Raw genomic sequence first — 20096 nt, 5'->3', positions numbered from 1 at the left:
GGCAATTTACAAATGCTGCCTATTGATTCATTGTGTTGGGAAACTTGCAGCAGGTGGAGTGAGTGTCTTATAATAAATAAAACATTAATACTATAATATTTCTTTTCACATAAATATGACATTTTAAATAGTATGGTGTTACATTATGGTGAGAGATTAGGCTTCTTTGCTGTCAGCAGGTTATGCTACTTCAGTTATCTAAGTAAGACCAGAGAAAGTTTACCCAGACAGTGGTTCTTAGAGTTTTATAGTTTAGCTTGCTAGTTAGAGATTGTGCCTGGAATTCAAACTGTGCCCCTGCCCAGACATTCGAAATCAAGCTCTGTTTGTTCTGTTCAGATTTGCGTTGTTGGCATTGTTTTCCCCAAGTGTTCTACACAAGGATTGCTTCCTCTGTGTTAGCGCTTCGAAAAGCATGAAGTCTGGCCTGGTGGTAAATAAATGCTACAATCTTGACATAATTCTTAGGAAGAATTCATTTCTCACCTTCCTTGGTGATGCCGTGCTGTCATCACTCATGTTGACTTCTGTTGCCGTACACAGCTTCAGCTGTAGTTTAAACAGGATCTTGGGTGTGTTTTGTGTAACTGCAGCATTTTTTTTTTAATGGAAAATGACATAACTTGACATTTTTTTGTTTTCAGTTGTAAGTATGCATAGGGCAAGAATGGATAATATGACCATACTTTGTAAATATTATGGATCGTTTGGAACCTAATATTTAAATCCTGTTTATTGTGGGATGACATCTCAAACCAAATTGTTATTTAGTATCATTTGTTTACTTTAGCTATTTTGTTAGGAGTTCCATTTTATACTGCAAGAGAAATCTGTGTTGATGCTGCTCTAGAGTCTGTTATATTATAATGTGCCAGCAAATGAATCAGTGTTATGGCAACAAGAACCAGACATGTAAGGACTAGTTTGCTGGCTATTTCTTTTCAGGAAATTTGCCTGGTACTTTTGGTTAATTTGTTTCCTAACTCATTATTTTTAGAGATCTCATACAAATTAGACCTTTTTAACTCAAAAAAACGCCTCTGTTGCTGACTTGATTTTTAGTGGCTTCTGAAGCTCCTGTTTTACCTAAATACGTAACAAATCCTGTGGTTTTACTTGTCTTCCCCAAGAGTAGCCCCAGGCTGCACTCCATGACTCAAATGGGATGCTGAGGATTTCTTGTGTTATTCTTCTTCTTAAATATTATTTCAGAATTGCGGTTAGTGTAGGTGTACTGGGGGGAGGGAGAATCTGGCTTTTCGCAACTAGCTGCTATGTCTTAATTCCTCAATCGGTCCCTAGCGTAAGTAGGCTTCTAACAAAGCTAGAATGGGACTTGATAAGCGTGGTTCCAGCTTTTCATTGGCGAACACCTTCCTAGTTTACAGTTGCGTAAGCTGGGTCAGCATTAGTCCCCAAACGTGTGAAGATGTTTGCTGTGACCTAAAGATAAATGGTTGTTTATTAATAAAAGGCCTTCATGCTTGGCTGTCACAGGTCATGTATTTCAGTTTCAAAAACAAAGCAAAACCAACCAAATGACAAAAAAAAAAAAAGAAAGAAACAAAAAGGAGAAACCCACACCAAAAACCCCACTGTGTCTTAGCATAGTAATCTATTAGTCCTTGCTCCTTGTAGATCCTGATTTTGAAATGCCCATAAAAAGTTCAAAGACTGTGGACTTAAATTCTTTTTGCATCCCACATGGACAGTTACTAACCATACTGAAAACATTGCTCAAGTATCACTGGTCATAGTTCAGATTAGTAGGACAGACATAAAGGCAATATTAAGTATTTTATTGCTAATTTGGCCTAACAAGGCACAAACACTGATCATTATCCTGTTATTGTAACCCACATATTTTCTTGGAAGTTAAGAACTGCCCTTAGAACACAGGGAGGACTCTTCTGAACTAGATGTAACAGTTCTGTTAAACTAAATCCTAGGCTTTTTATTATCGATGTGTTTACGCTAGGGCCAGGAACAGGATTTACTTTTCATCCCATTTTAAGAGTCTGATTGCAGAAACTGCTCCAAATGCTTTTCTATGAGATATGATGGAGATCATAAATTGTTTGAAACTGTTGCTTTATATCAGTTCTCCACCAGAATGTCATAACTATGGTGGGAAACAGTAGTGAGGAAGGGGGTTTGTGTCAGATTTTTGTAGCAGAGCTTTACTGTGCTGTGACTTTTTTTTTCACTGATGCATTGCGTCCTTTCACTTTGAATGTAGGTGATTAAGAAGCTTTATGTTTTATTGTATTTTCTGCAAACTTACCTTTGCCTAATTGTTTACTTGCTGTAATGCAGGATGAAGTGAGTATTTGGGGCTATAATTGGAGATAACTGGCTTGGCAGATGGTGACCCCAGTTTGAAGTAGATGTCTATTTTAGAACCGTTTCTCTGCCAAATAGCTCAATTAACTGTATGAAGTCTGGTGTAAGTTACCTTGATTAGATGGGAAATTCAATTGATGTGTTTCCATTTCGATCTGCTGCTGTTTCAGAAAAAAAAAAATCTCATACAGTTAACAATCCAATTTTTTCAATTTTTCAGCTGTGTAATAATAATATTGAATATTGAATATTGAATAAAAGCAAGAGCGGATTTACATTTGCTAGGCTCTTTCCATCATTGGCATTCACAATTGTAACATCACACAATCACATCTATATCTTATACCTGCCAAAAAGAAGATGGTTTGAAAATATGCATCACTAAATTTACTTTAGGATGCCATTATGTATCTTGAAGATGCCATTATAGTATCTGCTGTTCTGCTACAGTTCAGGTGTCAATTAACATTCTGATAGGAAAGTAAATTTTTTTAAAAGGTATTTTTTACAAGTGAAATCTTAGAAGGCACATTTGAATGTACCTTTTTTTGTACTGCACTGAGACTGATACCTCAAGAGAGGGAGTGATTCCAAAGCTAAGTTAATGGAGGAACCTTGAAGCAGTAAAACAGCTACTTAAAATAATATGTTCTTTTTCTTGGAAATATTTCTACTGCAAAAACAAGGGGTGGGAGAAGAAATAGAGTACATACAGCAACTGTTTTAAAGGTCGTGTGCTGTCCTGGATGCAAAAAAAAAAGAGGCTGATTTAGAACAAGTTACCTGAGCCACTTAGAATCAGTAAAAAAGCATCACGTCCAAACCACTTTACAAGCTCCAAGAGATAGTGAAAAGAAGTTCATGGTCGTTGATAAAAGTGATGCCCACAGTGGTGTGTGTATTTAGGTCACTAGGTTGCTGCTGCGCTTTCTAAGTCTGTTCAGAGTTGTTACATGGACAGGCGGCAATAGAATTACATATTGCACACAGCCTTGCTGGAGCCAAAGTGCATCTTCTAGATGTAGAAAAAGAATGGACTTCTGGTTCTGCTTTACACTTGTGTTACAGGGTCAACAAAACTGCAGCGTTGTGGGTTTGACTGTCTGCTTTTGTATCTTGGTTTAGAATTCTTAGAAGTTAACATGATCAAAATACAATCTAGCTTTATGTTATTGTTTTCTTCTGCAGTTCTATGTCCTTTTACACTGTGAAAGGATAAATTCTGCAAATACTTTAAGTGATACTGGGTTAAGTAAGACACAGGTGTCTGTCTTGTCCACAAAGATCTCACTAACTTGGAAAGTCAAGTAAAACCTACACATCATTGGTGACCTTTATGTAAGAATTACTGAGAAGCAATGTTTCACTGAAGAAGAAAAACCCATCTTGACAGCCAAATAAATAGATCGTGCAGTGGAATCATGAGTTGACTTCTTTCAAGATTGCAAGTTGGGTCCATCAAAATGATTGTGAAGGAGTTTCTTCAGTGTTAGAAAATGTTAAAGTCAAGACAGTTAAGAAAGCCAAGTGAATTTACGGTCAGGTTTTCAAAAGTGTTCAAAGTTTTTTTGTTAAATATGCTACCTTTTAGTGTTCATTACAGCGGTAACGATACGTTACCATTTGCCAGTTCTCTTCATGTATAAGCCATTTTGCTAATACTGTTTTTACTGTTCCAGGAGTTTTATGAACATACGAAAACACTTTGGCAAGATGAAGGTGTGAAAGCCTGCTATGAGAGATCTAATGAATATCAGCTGATTGACTGTGCACAGTAGTAAGTATTGTTCTGCTCTGCTGCATATTGAGTGCAGTGTAAATACAATTTTTTAATTGATTGTTAATGACTGTGATTTGGATGGTCCTGGTGCTTGCTTTTCCTTACCTTGAAAAGAAGTGCATGTCACATAGTGAATTCCTATTAATCAGCTCTTCAAAGAGGTAGGAAAAACTAGTGTTCAGTTAGAGAATAATGGCTGTATTGAAAACCGTGCAGGTGCTTTCAAATGGTCTTAATAAAAGCTGACACCTTAATGTAGTGGGCAATTGCATTGTCTCACAGAGCGAATTTCCTGCTTCTTCCACTTAGATCAGTTCCTTTTCAAATGATAGCTTACATACTGCAGCAAGTTTGAGTAAGTTGGAAAGTATGTTGGTGTGAAACATGTCCATGTTTGTAGCTTTTGTTTTTAGTGCAGTTTATTTATCTGTAAACAAAGAGATGGCAGCAACAACCATGGGCAGCAGCGTGTGGTCAGTCACCAAAACTTCTGCTTATGTGCCTTCGTGCACATGTCAGAGAATGATTCATTCTCTTCTGCTATTTATACCACTGTAATAATTATTATTGTCATGAGAGATTTCAGCATGTGTGCAGTTATTTATCACATATAGCAGTATAGCATGGGTCAGAATTTTTGTATGGCAAGATGTTTGTGATAATTTTGACCATTCCTGTTATTTTTGTCTAAATGCAAGTATATTTTTGTCTATATGCAAGTATACAGGATTGTATTTAGAACGTTAATAGTTAAAACTGTTCATCGTGTCTGCTTCTTTTCGGGAAACTGAAATAAGGTTTAATGGTCAAGGAAATGCAAGTATCTCATTTCATGTGATGATGAACAACTGGAGTTTGTCCACTACTGGGTCTCTTAAAGAACATTTGCTGAAATAAAACCTGTAAAATTGCCTTTTTCTTTTGTTTTGTTTGCTTAGGTAGACTTAAAAGTAAATCAACAATTAGCTTTCTTTGAAAAGTGAGGAGAGAGATAATTTTACTATGACTTGCACAGCTCCAGGTCTTTAGAAGCCTCTTTGAAGTTTTGCCATTGTTTCTAGTGTGAATTTGTTTGATGTGTAGTGATGTCTTTTGCATTAGTTGACTAATGTTTGATCACTTGGCATGGATCTTTTTGAAAGTTCAGTTGCTATAAAATAAAGTTACGACAAGATTTTCATTTTCTGTCAACTCTACAGTAAATTTTTTTCTTTCTACTGTAAAGCTGAGATAAATGGGGAAAAGCTACTTTTGTTTCTGATAGTGTTTGGTTATCTGTTTCTGGTTAGTGTTTGTTAATAGTCAACTTCTAGGACGGGAAGAAGTAAATATTATTAAACACCAAGGGGGTTTTGTCTTGCCCTTTTTTGGAAGAGGAACAAATTTTGTTCTGCTCTGACTGCACAGAAGAAAGCTAAAATTCTTATCATCCCTGATTGCTGGACATTGACTTTTTCATGGGTCAGCAAGGAGGTGGCCTTCATGATGGTTTTACCATCCTGCTCCATCTAGTGGAACACTTGATTCTACATCATGGACTATTGAGCCAAAATTAACCCTGTACATTGCTGACAAATTACAGACTATTTTTTTCCTAAGATACCGTTGCTATTGCCTTCTAAAAATATTTTGTAATTTAATATTTATACAATCTTCTAGTAAAGTTTATGATATTATTTTCAGGATATGGAGCTTTCTAATTGTTAGTTTTGGTAGTTCTTATCCTTTCTGACATTTTTGATCATACATTGGCATTGTTTTTAATAACAGAATATGCAAAATAAGGTATTTTTAGTGAAAAAATGCTTACTTGGAGGTTAATGGCATTTTGAAATTCTGAGCTTGTGATTTTCATATTAAATTTTCAAGGGACCTGACAAAAATTATTTCCTGTAAAATCTGAGATAATTGATACCTTGAAATGAACCTTGTGAGCACACTCTCAAAAAAGTGTAGTAAGGGCAAAATATAAAATGTAGCTGAGATTTATCAAGGCAAGGCTGTTAATTTAAATGTGCAAGGTACTGTCATCAGGGTTAATAGAAATTAAAAGAGAGAGTTGAGCGAACTGTGTTGGAGTTGTCTGTTCTTTCAGAGAAAAGTCCCAGGTTCTAAATGCTTTCCCCAGTTGAAGTCCCTGTTTAAAACAAGAAAGGCACACTTTAAATGGAAAGCGGGAAAGTGGCTTTTCTCTTTCACAGTCAGTCCAGTTTCCAGAAACCCCTTCTTGCTTTGGAAAGTTGAAAAAATTCTTAAACATTAATGGATTCTTTGTTCAATGAATTACTTTATGATTTTAAACGATGCTTCTTGTTCACAAAAATTTCCTTTTTATAGTTGTTTGTTAAATTTTTGATTTTGTTAAACTGTCGTTTCTTGAAGTGTCAGTTTCTTAGTGTTAGGATTCTCTTGGTATGAGCTTATTTAACATTGTGCATTTTAAAAAAAGATGTTTCTTTCACTTTTGGAAGCAACACATTTGTATATAGGAAGCTTTGCACGGACATTCTGCTGAATGTTTAAAAATCTGTGTCTTAGCAGGGACCAGCGAGGAGTGTGTATCTTACAGAGCTTTGTGTGGCTTTCAGAAACAATATCAAAATGCAGTTTGTTTGTGCCAAACCTGCCTGAGCTGTGTGCAGAGCTGCCTCAGGGATGCTGAAGGGTGCAGGGCAGGGCCCCAAGGAGCAGACACGCTGCAGCGCCCGCCCTGAGGAACTGCCACAAGTCCTTTCCCTCCTCTTACTTCCATCTTTTGTAATGGTGACAGTGAGGCACTGGGAGGCCATGAGGACTTAGCTAGTTCCCTTCTGTTTGACATTGCTGGATTTGCAGTTATGCTTTTCACGGTTAATCCTTGTTTTCTGTGTGGGCGGCTTAGCTGTAGTCCAACAGAAGGGCCTTTCAGAGAGAAGGACGTTCTAAAGTATGGCATAGCTGCAGGATGCTGGAGCATCTTGTGAAGAGAGATGTTGGGAAATGGAGGCTTAAACCGTGGCAGAGAGGAGGGAACCAGCTCACGAGTCAGGAGTCAGTTTTTGCTGCTTGTCCTTTCCTGGGAAAGTGGAAACAAATGTTATTCTCAATCTAATGTGTTGTATTTACCTAACTCGAATGTAGGTGTTTAGAGTCTGGAAGTGGTATTTTTCATCTGCTCCTGAGCAATAACTTTAAATACTCCAGTGCTTCCTGCTGACGTGCTACAGTTTTTCAGTGTCTCCCGGTGAGAAGCTAATATTAATATTCACTATTATCATTGATCCACCAAGTTCTTGGTCGCATTGGCTCAGAAAAGATGACTTTACCAAAAGCCACAGGTACCATCCAGGCTTTCCATGTAACTGGAGTGTGGTCTTTGGAGGTGTGAAGCTGGAAGGCCTGGCCAGTAACCTCACCTGCTGGAAAGCCCTTCTGGTACCCTGCCCTTTATCCTCAAGCTGACTGGCTAAGTGAAAATGCCACTTCAGAGGAACTGTGTTCACTTTGAAAGCGTAGCTGCCTCTGTTCATCGTGAGCTTTACTGTACTTCCTGCCAAGGCATGTTTTACAGTCTTGAGAGGCAGAGAAGGGAAAGGAGGCTGTTTCCCTTTTCTTAACTGGACTTACTAAGTGATTAGTTTCAATTCTGCTTTTAGAATAACATAGTCTGCAAGGTTGTCACCAGTTTCTCTCTGAGAGGAATGCATTTTAGCTTTGAGGAGGGCGCAACTAAGAGAGGACCAAATTTCATTGCTCTTGCATCTTGTGGGGATGTATACGGGAGAGAATGAATGTTTGTACTGAAGTTGCAATGCAATACCACTCTTGGCTAATAATAAACAGAAGAACACAGGTGTATAGAATGCAGAAAACCTCCAACAGTGATACATTATTTACTATCCTTCTTACTTATTCCCTGAAGGCACAGGATTACATTTTATTCTGAATATATTACTTAACATTAAGAATATAGCAGCCATTTCCACTGTGATGTGCCAAGACAGGTTTGTCAAATATACGTCTTCTGTCAAATATAAACAAACATGATCTCTGAAGTGCTGTTGTTGCTAATACTTCTATCTCGGTTTTCGCTTGAAGAGCTCTGTTCTTGAAGCCTCACGAATACATACAAATTTGCTGTTTGTGACGTGAGGGCATGAAGGATGCAAGTGCGGTCCTCCGAGGTTTCATCCAAAGTCAGTGGATATTCTGAAGAAGATTGCCTTGATGTCAGTAGCCTTTAAGTGTCTATGTAGTAAATCAAAAGCAAAATCTGGGCATACACAAGCCTCCTAGTGTTTTTTCTAGACTTGTTAGTACTGGGCTGTGCCCACAGGTACTTGGATTTTTGCTTCAGTCAGCCTTGGCTTAGTGAGGTTCATTGGCGACTGGCTTGATTTTGTACTTCGTTTTACACTAGGCTTTCTCTGCGTATCCCTGAGCTGGCGCTTCCTGGTTTTGGTTGGGGTGGAAAAGGAAATAATATGAGAGAGAGTCTTTGCAACCCATTTCACACCCTCCAGTATCAGGAAGGGCTGGAAGTAGCACGAGGGAGCCCATTCTCACGCTATTTCCTGCCGCCTGCCACGGCGACTTTTCTCCTGCCGCCTGCCATTTCAGGGAAGGATAAAGCACGGGGAGGTGGCGGCTTGAGGTGCAGAGTTGCATTTCTTGGACTTCAGCACCAGCAGAGCCACTCCAATAGCTTGAAACTGTGCCAGGCTGCTCCACAAGAGTTTTATGAGAAGTATTTTTTAAGATGTTTGTTTTTAAAATACTTATCAAAGAAAGGGGGGAGTGCAGCTATTCGCCAACTGCTGTGCAGGGCTGCTCGAGGATCAGCAGATGTGGACGCGCTGGGTTTTATAATTTCCAATTTGTTGTGGGTTATAAATTCTGTATAGTCGTATTAAGATTTATGGTGTGTTTTATTTCTGGATTTGCTGACTTGTAGAGTGCAATTAAGAGCCCCGATCTGAGCACTTTATGATTTTCTTGCATGTTGATTTCACTTCATGACAAAGTTCCCTTCATGGAATGTGTAGTAAAGTGCTTTTGCTGAAAGTCTCACCTTTTAAAATAGTAGCTGATTTATCAGTGCTACTACTGTTAGCCTAGCTTCTTATTCATATTATTTATTACTTTTTACTTTCTTTCCACTCCATGTGATTTTGGCAGGGTAGTTGCTCTTGTCTCCTCCAGCTCTGCTATGTCTGTGCACTCACATTTGACAGGACAGGAATTTCCCTGGCCTATATTCCTGGCATGCATGAGCTTCTTACGGACATTAACAATTATATTGTTAAACATTCCCGTGAGGAAGAATAATATTCGTGTCCCCTTTCACTGATCTAAAACTGATGAGCTTGCCTACTGCTGTGTGAATTCTTTGACAAGCCAGCGAGTAGACTCAGATCGTCTAACTTCTAATCCCTGGTCTTGATTATAAAACCCACCTAACTGTATTCCAGAGAATTAGGGTCATGTCCCTACTCTTCTTCAGCCTGAGGGATCAGAGGATCATGTTTTAAACAAGACTAAATTTCAATTTAAAAAAAATAATTCAGCCCTGGGTGTATTTTCTCCACAATCCAGTGGGGCATTAGATGCAGAAACAGGTTGCTGTAGATGATGGGAAGCACAGTAACTCCTGTGTTTGCATCACTCCAGTGAAGTCACTACCAACAAAGTAAGTCCAAATATATAAGTAGCCGAATTATTCCCAACTATTCCGTGTGTCTGCCCTTTCTGGCTGACTGTCGATAGCAGGGATGTGCCTGCTGGCAAGTGCTGTGAAAACCAGATTACCTAAATTTAGCCAATAAATGGATTACGAATCCAACACATGTTCCCACTGTTGTCACAGCTAATCATAAATTCATCATTTCAAGCTACACTCAACCGCAGATAAACTTTTTTGTCTTCAAAATAAATTACATTCCAGTATGAAGAAAAAACCAAAACAAAATGTGTCCTGAAATAGCTTGCTTGATTCTTAAGAATCAGGAGCATCAATAAGTAAAAATACTAAAGGTGGTGAGCCGTAATGGCATAAAGACTTTTACAAGTCCAAAATGTGAATAATTTAAGAAGCCTTATCCCAGCCTTGGGAGGTCTGTGTGATGCTCACCATATCGTTCTGAACTATTGTGAAAGGGCTTAACTCTTTGCTCCTGGAATATGATTTCTACTTCTGCTTTCATTCACTCTACCTCTTGTAACCCCCCCCAGCAGCTATCACCTTCATTCATTTGCTCCTGTTATTTCTCCTTTGTTCCACGCATCTGTTAATGTGTCGGTTCCTTTCTGGCCTTCGGCTGCAGATGCAACTTCTTTCTGTGACAAGTTTTAAATATTAGGGATTCTCCTTCAGCTGGAAGCAGGGCTGACCTGATCTCAGGAGCATGAGAAAGCTGGATTGAAACAATTTCTCCTGTTTCTTGACCCAGTTTTGCATCCTGATAGTCACATTTTGGGTTTTAGTTTAAGTGTATCATTTACTGATGCCTCCAAGAGTGAAAGATGAACCCTGGTGCAAGTGTTCATGACTGCCTGATGTAGTGGAAACGAGAGTTCATTTCTCAGTGTGTTACATTTGCTTCCACCTGCAAATGGAGCGTTTGCTCATACAACAGCTATTTCTTTCTTTCAGAAGCAAATTCATAAACACAAAATGTGCTGAGCTGGGCATAGGCTTGCTCAAGGGTATTTCTGATACCTTGGCATGAATGTTGACATTTTATTTAAAAAAAATTGTCCATAAAATAGTAACTTTCCTGTATGATCATAAGTAGGCATCCATGTGATTTGTTCCATAGGTTGTTGTTTTTCCGTGACAGATAAGTTTCGTTTTGAAAGGCAAAAACATGTCAAGACAGTGTCGTGAAGGCAGGACTAAATAACGAGCGTATTGTGCTTTCGGTTAGCAGTGAAGAACACTGTGTTGAGTCCAGCTGGTAGTTTGCTCAGGATGTCTCTCTTAGCCAATATTTTACTTCAATGGTCTGCTGTGAAACCAAAGTTGTTATCAGAGTGTGAATGTATGAGTAGCTACTACTGCACAAACCTTATAATGGTGCAGCTTCATAAGATAATTCTGTACTAAAAGAACTTGGCTGCAGCTCAGAATTCTGCAAAGCTGTTCTGTAGCCCAGTTTTTGATGGTTTGCCTGTACCCGTAGAGTTAATTAACACAGACTTAAAAATAATGCACGAAAGAGAATAACAGACTCCTTGTTAGTAGTGGTAAAAATGGAAAACTGTGCTGTTTGATAAAGCATATTATACTTGCATCAGCAAATGGTTTTAAACAATGGAATAAATGAACTACAAAATGTGCATAAGACTTGAGATTTCTATTTCAAAAACAGAAAATGAAATAATATTGAGCTTTTTAAAGCAAATGCCAGATGCACGTTTTTGTAATTGCTTTCGAGTCTGTTTGGTTCAGTAGTATCTGGATTTCTTAGTCAATGTATTTCTGATACCTGTCCATGCTTCTGCTTTGGTTTTTGTGGCGCTGCTCTCTGCAAATGTACAAATTTAAATGTAGTGAGATTTTTTTGTGGGTGAAGGGGAATAGTGGAAATGCAGTACAGCAGGAAATGGAATATAAGCCATAATGTTCTGTTAATTACACTTTACTGATTTCTGCATTTTAATGGCAGCAATTCCCCATTCCTTCCCACTCTTTCCTTTTTCTGTCCTGTCCTGAAAGGTCTTGTTGTGGCAATTAGTTAATAATATGAGAGAATACACTAGGCGTATATGAAAAATCATCTCTTTTCTGCTGTGGCTTTTGGAAGAGATGCTGTGAATGTCATATTGGTCTCTTGATAGGTACAAGTTTGCGATAGAATGAGAATTGGTGAACTGCACTGGCAAGGAGGTTGTTCTGCAGATAGCTGTGGTTTGTACACGTGGGTATGCCTGAAGTTAAACGTATCTGGGGTTATTTACAGTTAAAAAGGTGCTGCCTTGAAAAGTTGTTTTTCCAGCTTTTGATCAAAATGGATTTTGGAATTTTTTCCATATGGTTATTAATTCAAAGACGTGTTTTGAGGATGGGTTCAAATCAGTTGCTTCAATATCTAGCATTGATTATTTTCATTGATTGTTTAAGTTTTGGGACTTCATAAGTCATTTTCCATGTAATTAAAATGACCAGTCTTTTTCAAACAACTAATATATTAGTAAACAAGTTTTCGTGCATGCATTCAAAGCTCTGACTTGGCCTGCAATCTGTTCTTAAAGGAACTCTATTAAATTAGTTGGAGTTTTTCCTACCCTGAGGTAATGCATTAGCAAGAGGCATCACAGATATCACTGATTACGTGGATTCCTTGATATTCTGCTGAACAGCCTTTCATCCTTTAAGCACTGCCACGCATTCCTGGAGTGAGGGGATCTCACTATTTTAGTAAACAGAGTATGGGACTGCTGGTGCAAAGCTGATAAACATACAATTGGTAAATTTACTGCATGACAGACCAACGTTTAGCAAGTACAGAAAGTCACACAATTGGTGGAGCTACATGCCTGCTGAAAGCTCACGACTCTTTGCCTTGCCTTTGCTGCATGTGGGTCTTGCAGACGGCATTGCCCTTTTTTTCTCTATTTAAGAAAAAAATCAGTAGGCACAGGGTACATTTTTTTATGGTAGGGGAAGTGCAACAAATTCATCTGAAAGATACCTATATTTGCTGCAGGTGAAACTTCCCTCTAATCTCAGTTCTCAAAAAAACACATATACTTGGAGTAAATGTGAGCCAGTAAACCAGTAGATTATTGCGTACACAGTAATCCTTAAAACCTCTGTGTTTTGTGAAGACAGCGGTCAGTCTGAGTGTTAAATGAATTACTTAGGACGTGAAGTTAAAAGAAGAGAAGTCGTGTTTGTGTAAACTCTGTAAGGCTGTCAGGTACCCAGGCCATACAGGGCTTTTGTATTTATTGAAGTGTTACCTGTTAATTTAAAAAATGTGTTCAATTTTGCTGTAAGATTCCCACAACTTTATTAAAAATCAGAGCAAACAACATCTTGATTTGTTAGTATCAGACTTGATGGGATAGTTGTATTGGATTACTCTAGTGGTGTAAAAGCCATTGTAGTCAGTGGTGAGAATCACAGCGACTTAAAATTTGCATTATTAGCTGCAGAGCATTAATTTTTGCTCATCCTTTCTTCCCATGCTTTTGCAACCTCCTTTTGTGCAAACAAAAAGCCCTGAAAAAGGTTTGTTTTGAGCTGCGATTTGAACCAACGATTCAGTATGATAGAGAAATAAGCGGAAGAAAAGACTTGGATATGGGCTGGAGCTTCACTAGGAATCCTCCCACAGGAGGAAGGTCTGCAGGCACAGAATACAGGGCAAGGTATAAATAAATTCTTGAGGAAGTGAGACAGCGTGGTGTGGATCACATCATTTTTGCACTCCCTGAGTGGATGAAGTGCTGGGAGAGCGGCCACAGTGCAGGGCTGCGAGGCACCCCTGGGACTGGCCGCCACTCTGCAAGCGCAGAAAATGCTGCTCCAGTGGGAAATAACTTGCTGAAACAGTGCGGTGTGCTTCTTCGGGCATTCGACAGCAGCCAAAAGGGAGCCAGGTGGGACTGGTGGGTTTAGGATTCTGCAGTTTGCTCGCCTGGTTAGGATTCTGCAGTTTTGCAGTGGGTGAGGAGCTGCTGGAGCTTTTTGCCTGACCTTGGGATCTGCTTTTTGTGATGTTCGCCGGCAGCAAGCACTACGGCTTTTGAAGCATGGGTGGTTGTTTTTTTATGAGAGCTCTTATCACTCCTGCTGTATTGCTGTAGAAAAGGAACGTTTCAAGATTAGGATACAACAATTAGAATACTTTTATCACACTAAGGCCTAAAAAGATATTGTAAAACTTCATTAGAAACTTGATTTAAAAGAGGAATTAAAAGCAACAGAGTTCCAAAAGATAGGAGACAACAGAAGATTTCTGATACATAGATGAAATGAGGCCAGTACGCTTGCTAGTACAATGTGAAAACACTAGGTTCGATTCCCAATTATTCCCTGGGCTGAAACACTGCAAATCCATCACTGCTGGTCCCAGGAAGACGGAGCACTCGATGCTGTTCATTTGTACGTTATCTCTCTCCTTTTCCTCTTCTGTGAACTCCAGTGTTGACAATACACCGAAGCTGCGCCTTCACTGGGGACTTAAATTTAAGCTGTTTCTGTCTGTGTGCTTGCCTGCATTCACAGGTGTTGCTAAATCTGTCATATTTGAGAGACCTCGGACAAAGATAAATTTACATTTGGTGTAAATTTACCAGCAAGCAACAAGGTTTATTGGGACTGTGTGCTTGCATGCAGAGAACGCGGTCATAAAATCTTGATTTCAGGAAGGGCAGACTGAAAATTAATGAATAGATTCAGCTCACATAGGTGTACGAGTTTATCAGACTGAAGCTGAACTTAAGTATTGTTTAAATGTTTTATAGTATGTGACTGAGCCCTAAAGAAACTGAAAGAAATTCCTAGCTAATTGTATATGTGATTGAGACTAACTTTGTAGGCAGGATGACCTTGGTAGGTTTTGTGATTTGAAGCCCCATTTTTAACTGATTACTCTGTAGTTCATTAACATTGATTTTTTTAGATGAAACAAAACAAAAAAATGAGTTAACTATAATTCTGTGTTAACTCTGTTTGTATTATGGTTCACTAATCAGGTCTCCAAGAAGGATATTCCCAAGTAAGGCTCTATTGTAGTGTGTTCATTATGCAAGTGAGGGTTTCAGTGTCTGGATGCTAATTTACACTTGAAACGTGTTGGCTGCCCAGTCGATTTTCTGTGAAGTAGCTTGGGTACTTTGCAAGGTTCCCCTTCCCCTGAAGGGCTTATGTAAACTGCAGCTGAGTAAAAGCTAGCAAGGGCTATTTTTAGCCAGGCTGTTGCAGCTGGAGGAGGGAAAAGAGCCTTGGATCCCGGAGGAGGATCTGCCAGTGAGCGTGGTGCTGGTGGGAGCTCCATCAGCCCAGCTCAGTTGACCCCATAGAGCTTCATGGTCTTTACCAAGAAATACATGTTTTTACAATAAAACCAAACCCAAACACCTTCTGAAGCCTAAGTAATTTTTATAAATAAATGAAAATAGCAGTATACTTGCAAAAATCCCTGTGAATTGTGTTAATTTGCTATTTTTGTTCACATGTTGCCAGTGTTGGTGATACTTGTAATGTTGCTGAAGACCAGGTCTGGACACACTGTCTACCACTTTTGTTATTAAGTTGGATTTTAATTACTCATTTAGGAGGTTGTAAAATTAGAGAGAGTTAAAAAAGAGAGAGTGGAAAAGTTAGATGTCTTAAAGCTTCATGTATTGGAAAGCAGACTTCTTGCATAGCTTCAGAGGATAGCCACTTTCTTTATGAATATTCTTTCATCAAACTGAGTCTCGAGAGTGAACAAATCTTACTCCATTCTAATGATCATTATTTTATTTTGGACTTTTCATTAGCTCTGCCTATTAGTATGCATGCAGTGAAGAACAGTTTTTGCAGTTAAGGTGGACAGTCTCCATTCTTTTCTTGGTTCAGCCAGAATGGCTTCTGTTCACCATTTCTGCTGGAGGACTTCACTGTTCACCTTTTCCATGGAGCAGAACTGCTTTAGGATCCCCCCTATTTTGTTATCAAAGGCCAGATTTGGGTGAAACGGAATTTCTCCATTTGTAAATTGGTGGTGTGATAGGTCTTTTCTTCAAGAAGAATGTAAAAGCTCACATCTGCAAAAACTCGTGGATGACTTTGCATAGTGTGAGGTTTTAAATGAAATCAGATGAGTGAAAGATGTTATTGTTCAGTCTTTCGTGGTGCCAATGCCAAGAAGTATTGGAGTGACATCAAGAATCGTGACACGATTAATTGGGTTTGTAGAAGGGCTGAGAGAGTGGATTTAGAGATCTCCTCCTGTCTCATCAGCATAGTCCCCAAATTGGCTTTCCATACTCTATGATCCTGCTATGTCACATTAAAATGTAGCTTTTGATATGCTATCTGTGTATCAGTGCTAACTTTAATTCTCTACTCCTGTTGTTAAAAGTTAGTTTCAGAAATAAAGCGTGCGGTACAAGTGTGGAATAGTCTTACATACAGTTGCAAGAATAAAATACTCATTATTGTCACAGTGTGTTTTCAAGGGAACTGGTAATTAAAATGTCTGTTATACAGCTATTTGGAGAAGAATGTGTCAGATGATAACTTACTTTATTGTGATTTATGTGGCTTGTTCAGTAAATTTGCAATATCGCTGTGCTTCCTGTTGTGAATTACCCTGCGGTCTTTCAGAGCTCTTTGCTAGGTAAGGTCCTTGACCCTTCCCCATTTCCGCTGGAGCACCTCACTGTCCACCTCTCCCTCACAGAACTGAACTTACTCTGATATCAAAGCAGTTTGTTACCATTTATTGCTTTCACCAACTCTCTTCAGACCTGATGGGCTATGTTTCTGGTTTCCTCTCCACCTTCTTGTGCAGGCGGGTTGCAGATTGTGCAGCTGCGCAGTGGCATTCCGTGCTCATAGGGAGAATGACTGGGAATCTGGCAGGGAAAAACAGGGCAAGGCAGGACTGGACAGGTCAAAGCAGACTACGCTCATTAGACTGGAAAAAAAAAAAAAAAAACACACCAAACTCCAAACCTGGCCCTCAACCAATTTTTAGGATCAGAAAGGTGTTGAGCCATTTCCCAGTTTCAGTCTGATTGGAGCCAAGCCTCAGCAGACGCTTGGGAAGCTGTAGCTCCGCTGCTGCTTAATTGCTCCTTGTTTTGAAAGATAATTAGGAACTTTATTTAAAAATAGTAACTTTAGTGTTCAGTCCATTACATTTGTCACCAAGATATTTTCATTAGACTCCAGCTGTTTTCTTCTTGGAATTGTGAACTAAAAATAGGTGGGGTTGCTGCTGGTGTGTGCAGAGGCTGGCACCTCGGTGTCAGCTCTGACTTGCCCTAATGGTGTGAAATGTGTTTGTTTCCCTCAGAGCTTTCTTCGGGACTGTATTTAAGAAGGTCCTGCTAATTATGCCGAAATTGTGTGCCGTGGTTTTCTGATAAAGTCACGTGGCCGTGGAGAATATGAAACTGATTTCCCTCAAGACAAGTCGTACAAATGAAAGATTAGTGCCGCACCCAGTGCAGTTTTGTTTTTTCACCAGTCTGTAAGAGATGTTTGTAATAACACACACGTTTAAAAACAAACACGCTCGCTAATGAACACAGGTTTGTTACTACTATTATGAGGGGTGCGATTTACCCTCTCACTTCAGTTCTCATGAGCAGTCCCTTTGTTGTGCGTAATTGAAATCACAGCGTAGATTGTGAGATAGTTACAATTACAGTGGTTGTATTATATGAAACATCATGGGGTTTTGAAACAAAACTCTCTAATTACCAGAATCTGTACAAGCCTATGCTGCTTTTATATATACATGGATTACAGGGTGAATTGGGTTGTAGTATCCATGTTTAAATAGTGTAGCTTTTAAATTCTCAACTCTTTCACATTTATTCCTAACACTGATAACACAAGGCATTATAGTGGATTAATACTATACATGCAGAAAGCTGAATCAGACTTCAACTCTACTAGGTATATGTCTCTGTAAATGGATGGCATTTTCCTGCCACACTGCTTAGAAACCAGTCCTACATTTGAAAAGCTGCATATTTCAGTTTTGCTGTTAGTTGGAGGGTTTTTTTTTTTCTTCCTTGGAACACCTTTTGACTGTAACTCTACTAAATACATGCAGCTTACACTGATAAAAATGAGTGTAGGTAGCAGGAAGAAGCTGTGGTGCAGAGCAGTGTGGGGCTTGGGTGGCTGGGTTTTACCTTTGTGAAGGCTTGCTCTGTGTAGCTACAATCAAGAAAGTCAGTGACCCATATATAAATTATATCAGCCTTCTTTTTTAACTTCACCATTCTATTGTCTTTAAGCAAAGAAACAGAAAACCGTAAGATGTATTAATACAACACAGGTCTCAAATGGAAGTCGATTCATTCAAAGGAGGGGATTTTTCTTTTTTAATTAAAATGAAATATATGCTTTTCTGCAGAAGTACTCTACTGGTGTTCCCTTAAAACCCGTATTTAGATGCAGTGTGTAATTCTGGCATGGCTGATTAGAGTCTCAGATCTTTTTTAATGTTCTCATCTGCTTGTTGGCAGTCTGTTCCTTGGGCTTCCTGTGCGTGTGCGTTTATACAAAGCAGATAACTGTAGTTTTACAAGCTGATGCTGTAGGATCGAAACGTGGGTGGAATGGGGTGAGGGAGAAAAGTGCCGTATTGAGAGCTCTGCACCTGTCACTGGTGCTGAGCATCACATCGATACAGGGCAGTGTGTTCAAGGTGCTGCAAAAATGTCATAGGCTGGGAAATTTAAAAGAACACGGGGAATGGCTAAATTTAGTAGTTGCACGTTATTAACTTCTGTGCAATATATCAGTTGCTGCACTTAGGCAGCCTTTTTTGTGGTAAATATAATAATTTGCTGCTGAGTAGAGGAAGTGGAGTTAAAATGCTATAGTGTGATGAAAGCTGTGTTTCACGCGTGGTTATAATGTTTATAGACTGTACATGTGTAGCACCTGATACGGTGTAAATAACATAAGAGTGAGCAGAACCATTGAGCTTTGTCTCCAGACTTTCTCCCTGTCTGACCCATCTGATCTGAGTCTGTTCCACCTTGCAATCCTTGCTGCCGTTCTTAGTGTGAACCAGGATCCGGAAGTTCTAATTATAGTAATGCAGACAAATGGAAATCCTGGAATTGTCTCCCACACTCTTAAAAGACATAGTTTCTAGGTACAGGTATCAGAGCAATAGGTGAGCCAGCCCCAGCCGCAGCTGGGTCGCAGTTGTTCTTCTGGAGCTGCTCGTGCCTCTGCTTCCTCACACAGCTTTGAATTGCACATTTATTACCAGATCTATGGGCTGTGAATGTCAGATGCCTGCTGAGTTTTAGGCACATATTTCAACCAAGACTGCAACACTGAAGGGTGCTGTACATCCCATTAGCGCTTCTCTGCTCTAAGACATTATAAGGGGAGTGCTGGATTTATGTCTTTGTGCAAAGCAATAGAAATGGATATTGGCACAGCTTTGTAAGGGCAGCTGAAGCCCCAGCCAGGTTCATAACCCCTTAATGTGTGTCCAAGTGGGAACCTGCACTACGTTTGGGGAAGAGAAATACCTTCTTAGACCCCTTCTCATCCTTCCCACTGCAGTAATTCTACCCATCTTTTTAGTGTCTGTTTTAGTTGAGTTCTTCTCCTGAGAATGTTTAAATGTTCCTTTCATGTAGAAAAGGAAATTTTTAATCAGTTAATAAATAATTTAGGTTTAGAGTTTCAGCCATTTAAAATGCAAACATGAGACGCTGCCCTCTGCAGACAGATGGTCAAGATGTGCGTATCCTCTACTTGAATCTTAAGGTGTTATTCATCTAGTGGAATCTGGAAATTTTCTGGAACTTAAATGCACCCCTCGGGCTCTCTAATGTGGATTTTCTTTCTCTTGGATTCCCTGCTGCCCAGTTGTGAGAGAGTGTAGAGGGGTGTGGAGTCTACCCACTCATGGGGCAAAAATGATTTGCTATTCATAGCTTTGTGATGCTTTTAAAAAAAGCATAAACCAGCATCACTAGAGTTTCAGAATTAATGCTGCTGAGATGAAATTCTGTTCCACCTCTCAGTGTTTGTTTCACATCACCCGCATAGATAGAGCTCACTGCCCCATTTGGTACTTGTTTCACAACCACGATGGCTAGCATCTTTCCTTCTCCTTCCTCCTTGCCCCATTCCCTGAGGAGAGTGAGGCTAAAGATAAGCTTTCCAGAGAAGGTGGCAGTAATTTAAGTTTTGTGCAGTGTGCCTCAGCGCAGAGGTTCTCTTCAGCCTTGGTCGAAGCGTGGTTTGTGGTCAAGGCTCTAGCACTGCCTGGGAGCACAGAGACCCATG

At 39.4% G+C, this 20096-nt stretch overlaps 1 protein-coding gene across 2 annotated transcripts in view; it reads left to right on the top strand.

The window, feature by feature from the left end:
* The window catches only part of GNAS (GNAS complex locus), a 153576-nt gene that overhangs the window by 106394 nt on the left and 27086 nt on the right, over window positions 1–20096 (top strand). For both annotated transcript variants that reach the window (XM_054081941.1, XM_009570256.2), the window contains exon 5: window positions 4023–4120. In XM_054081941.1, the coding sequence (XP_053937916.1) occupies window positions 4023–4120 (98 nt within the window). The remainder of the gene's footprint in view (window positions 1–4022; window positions 4121–20096) is intronic.

This window comes from Cuculus canorus, chromosome 16 (genome assembly GCF_017976375.1).
Source record: "Cuculus canorus isolate bCucCan1 chromosome 16, bCucCan1.pri, whole genome shotgun sequence".
Classification (NCBI taxonomy): domain Eukaryota; kingdom Metazoa; phylum Chordata; class Aves; order Cuculiformes; family Cuculidae; genus Cuculus; species Cuculus canorus.
The sequence above is the reverse complement of the archived record's forward strand: the minus strand, read 5'-3'. Positions and strand labels throughout refer to the sequence as shown.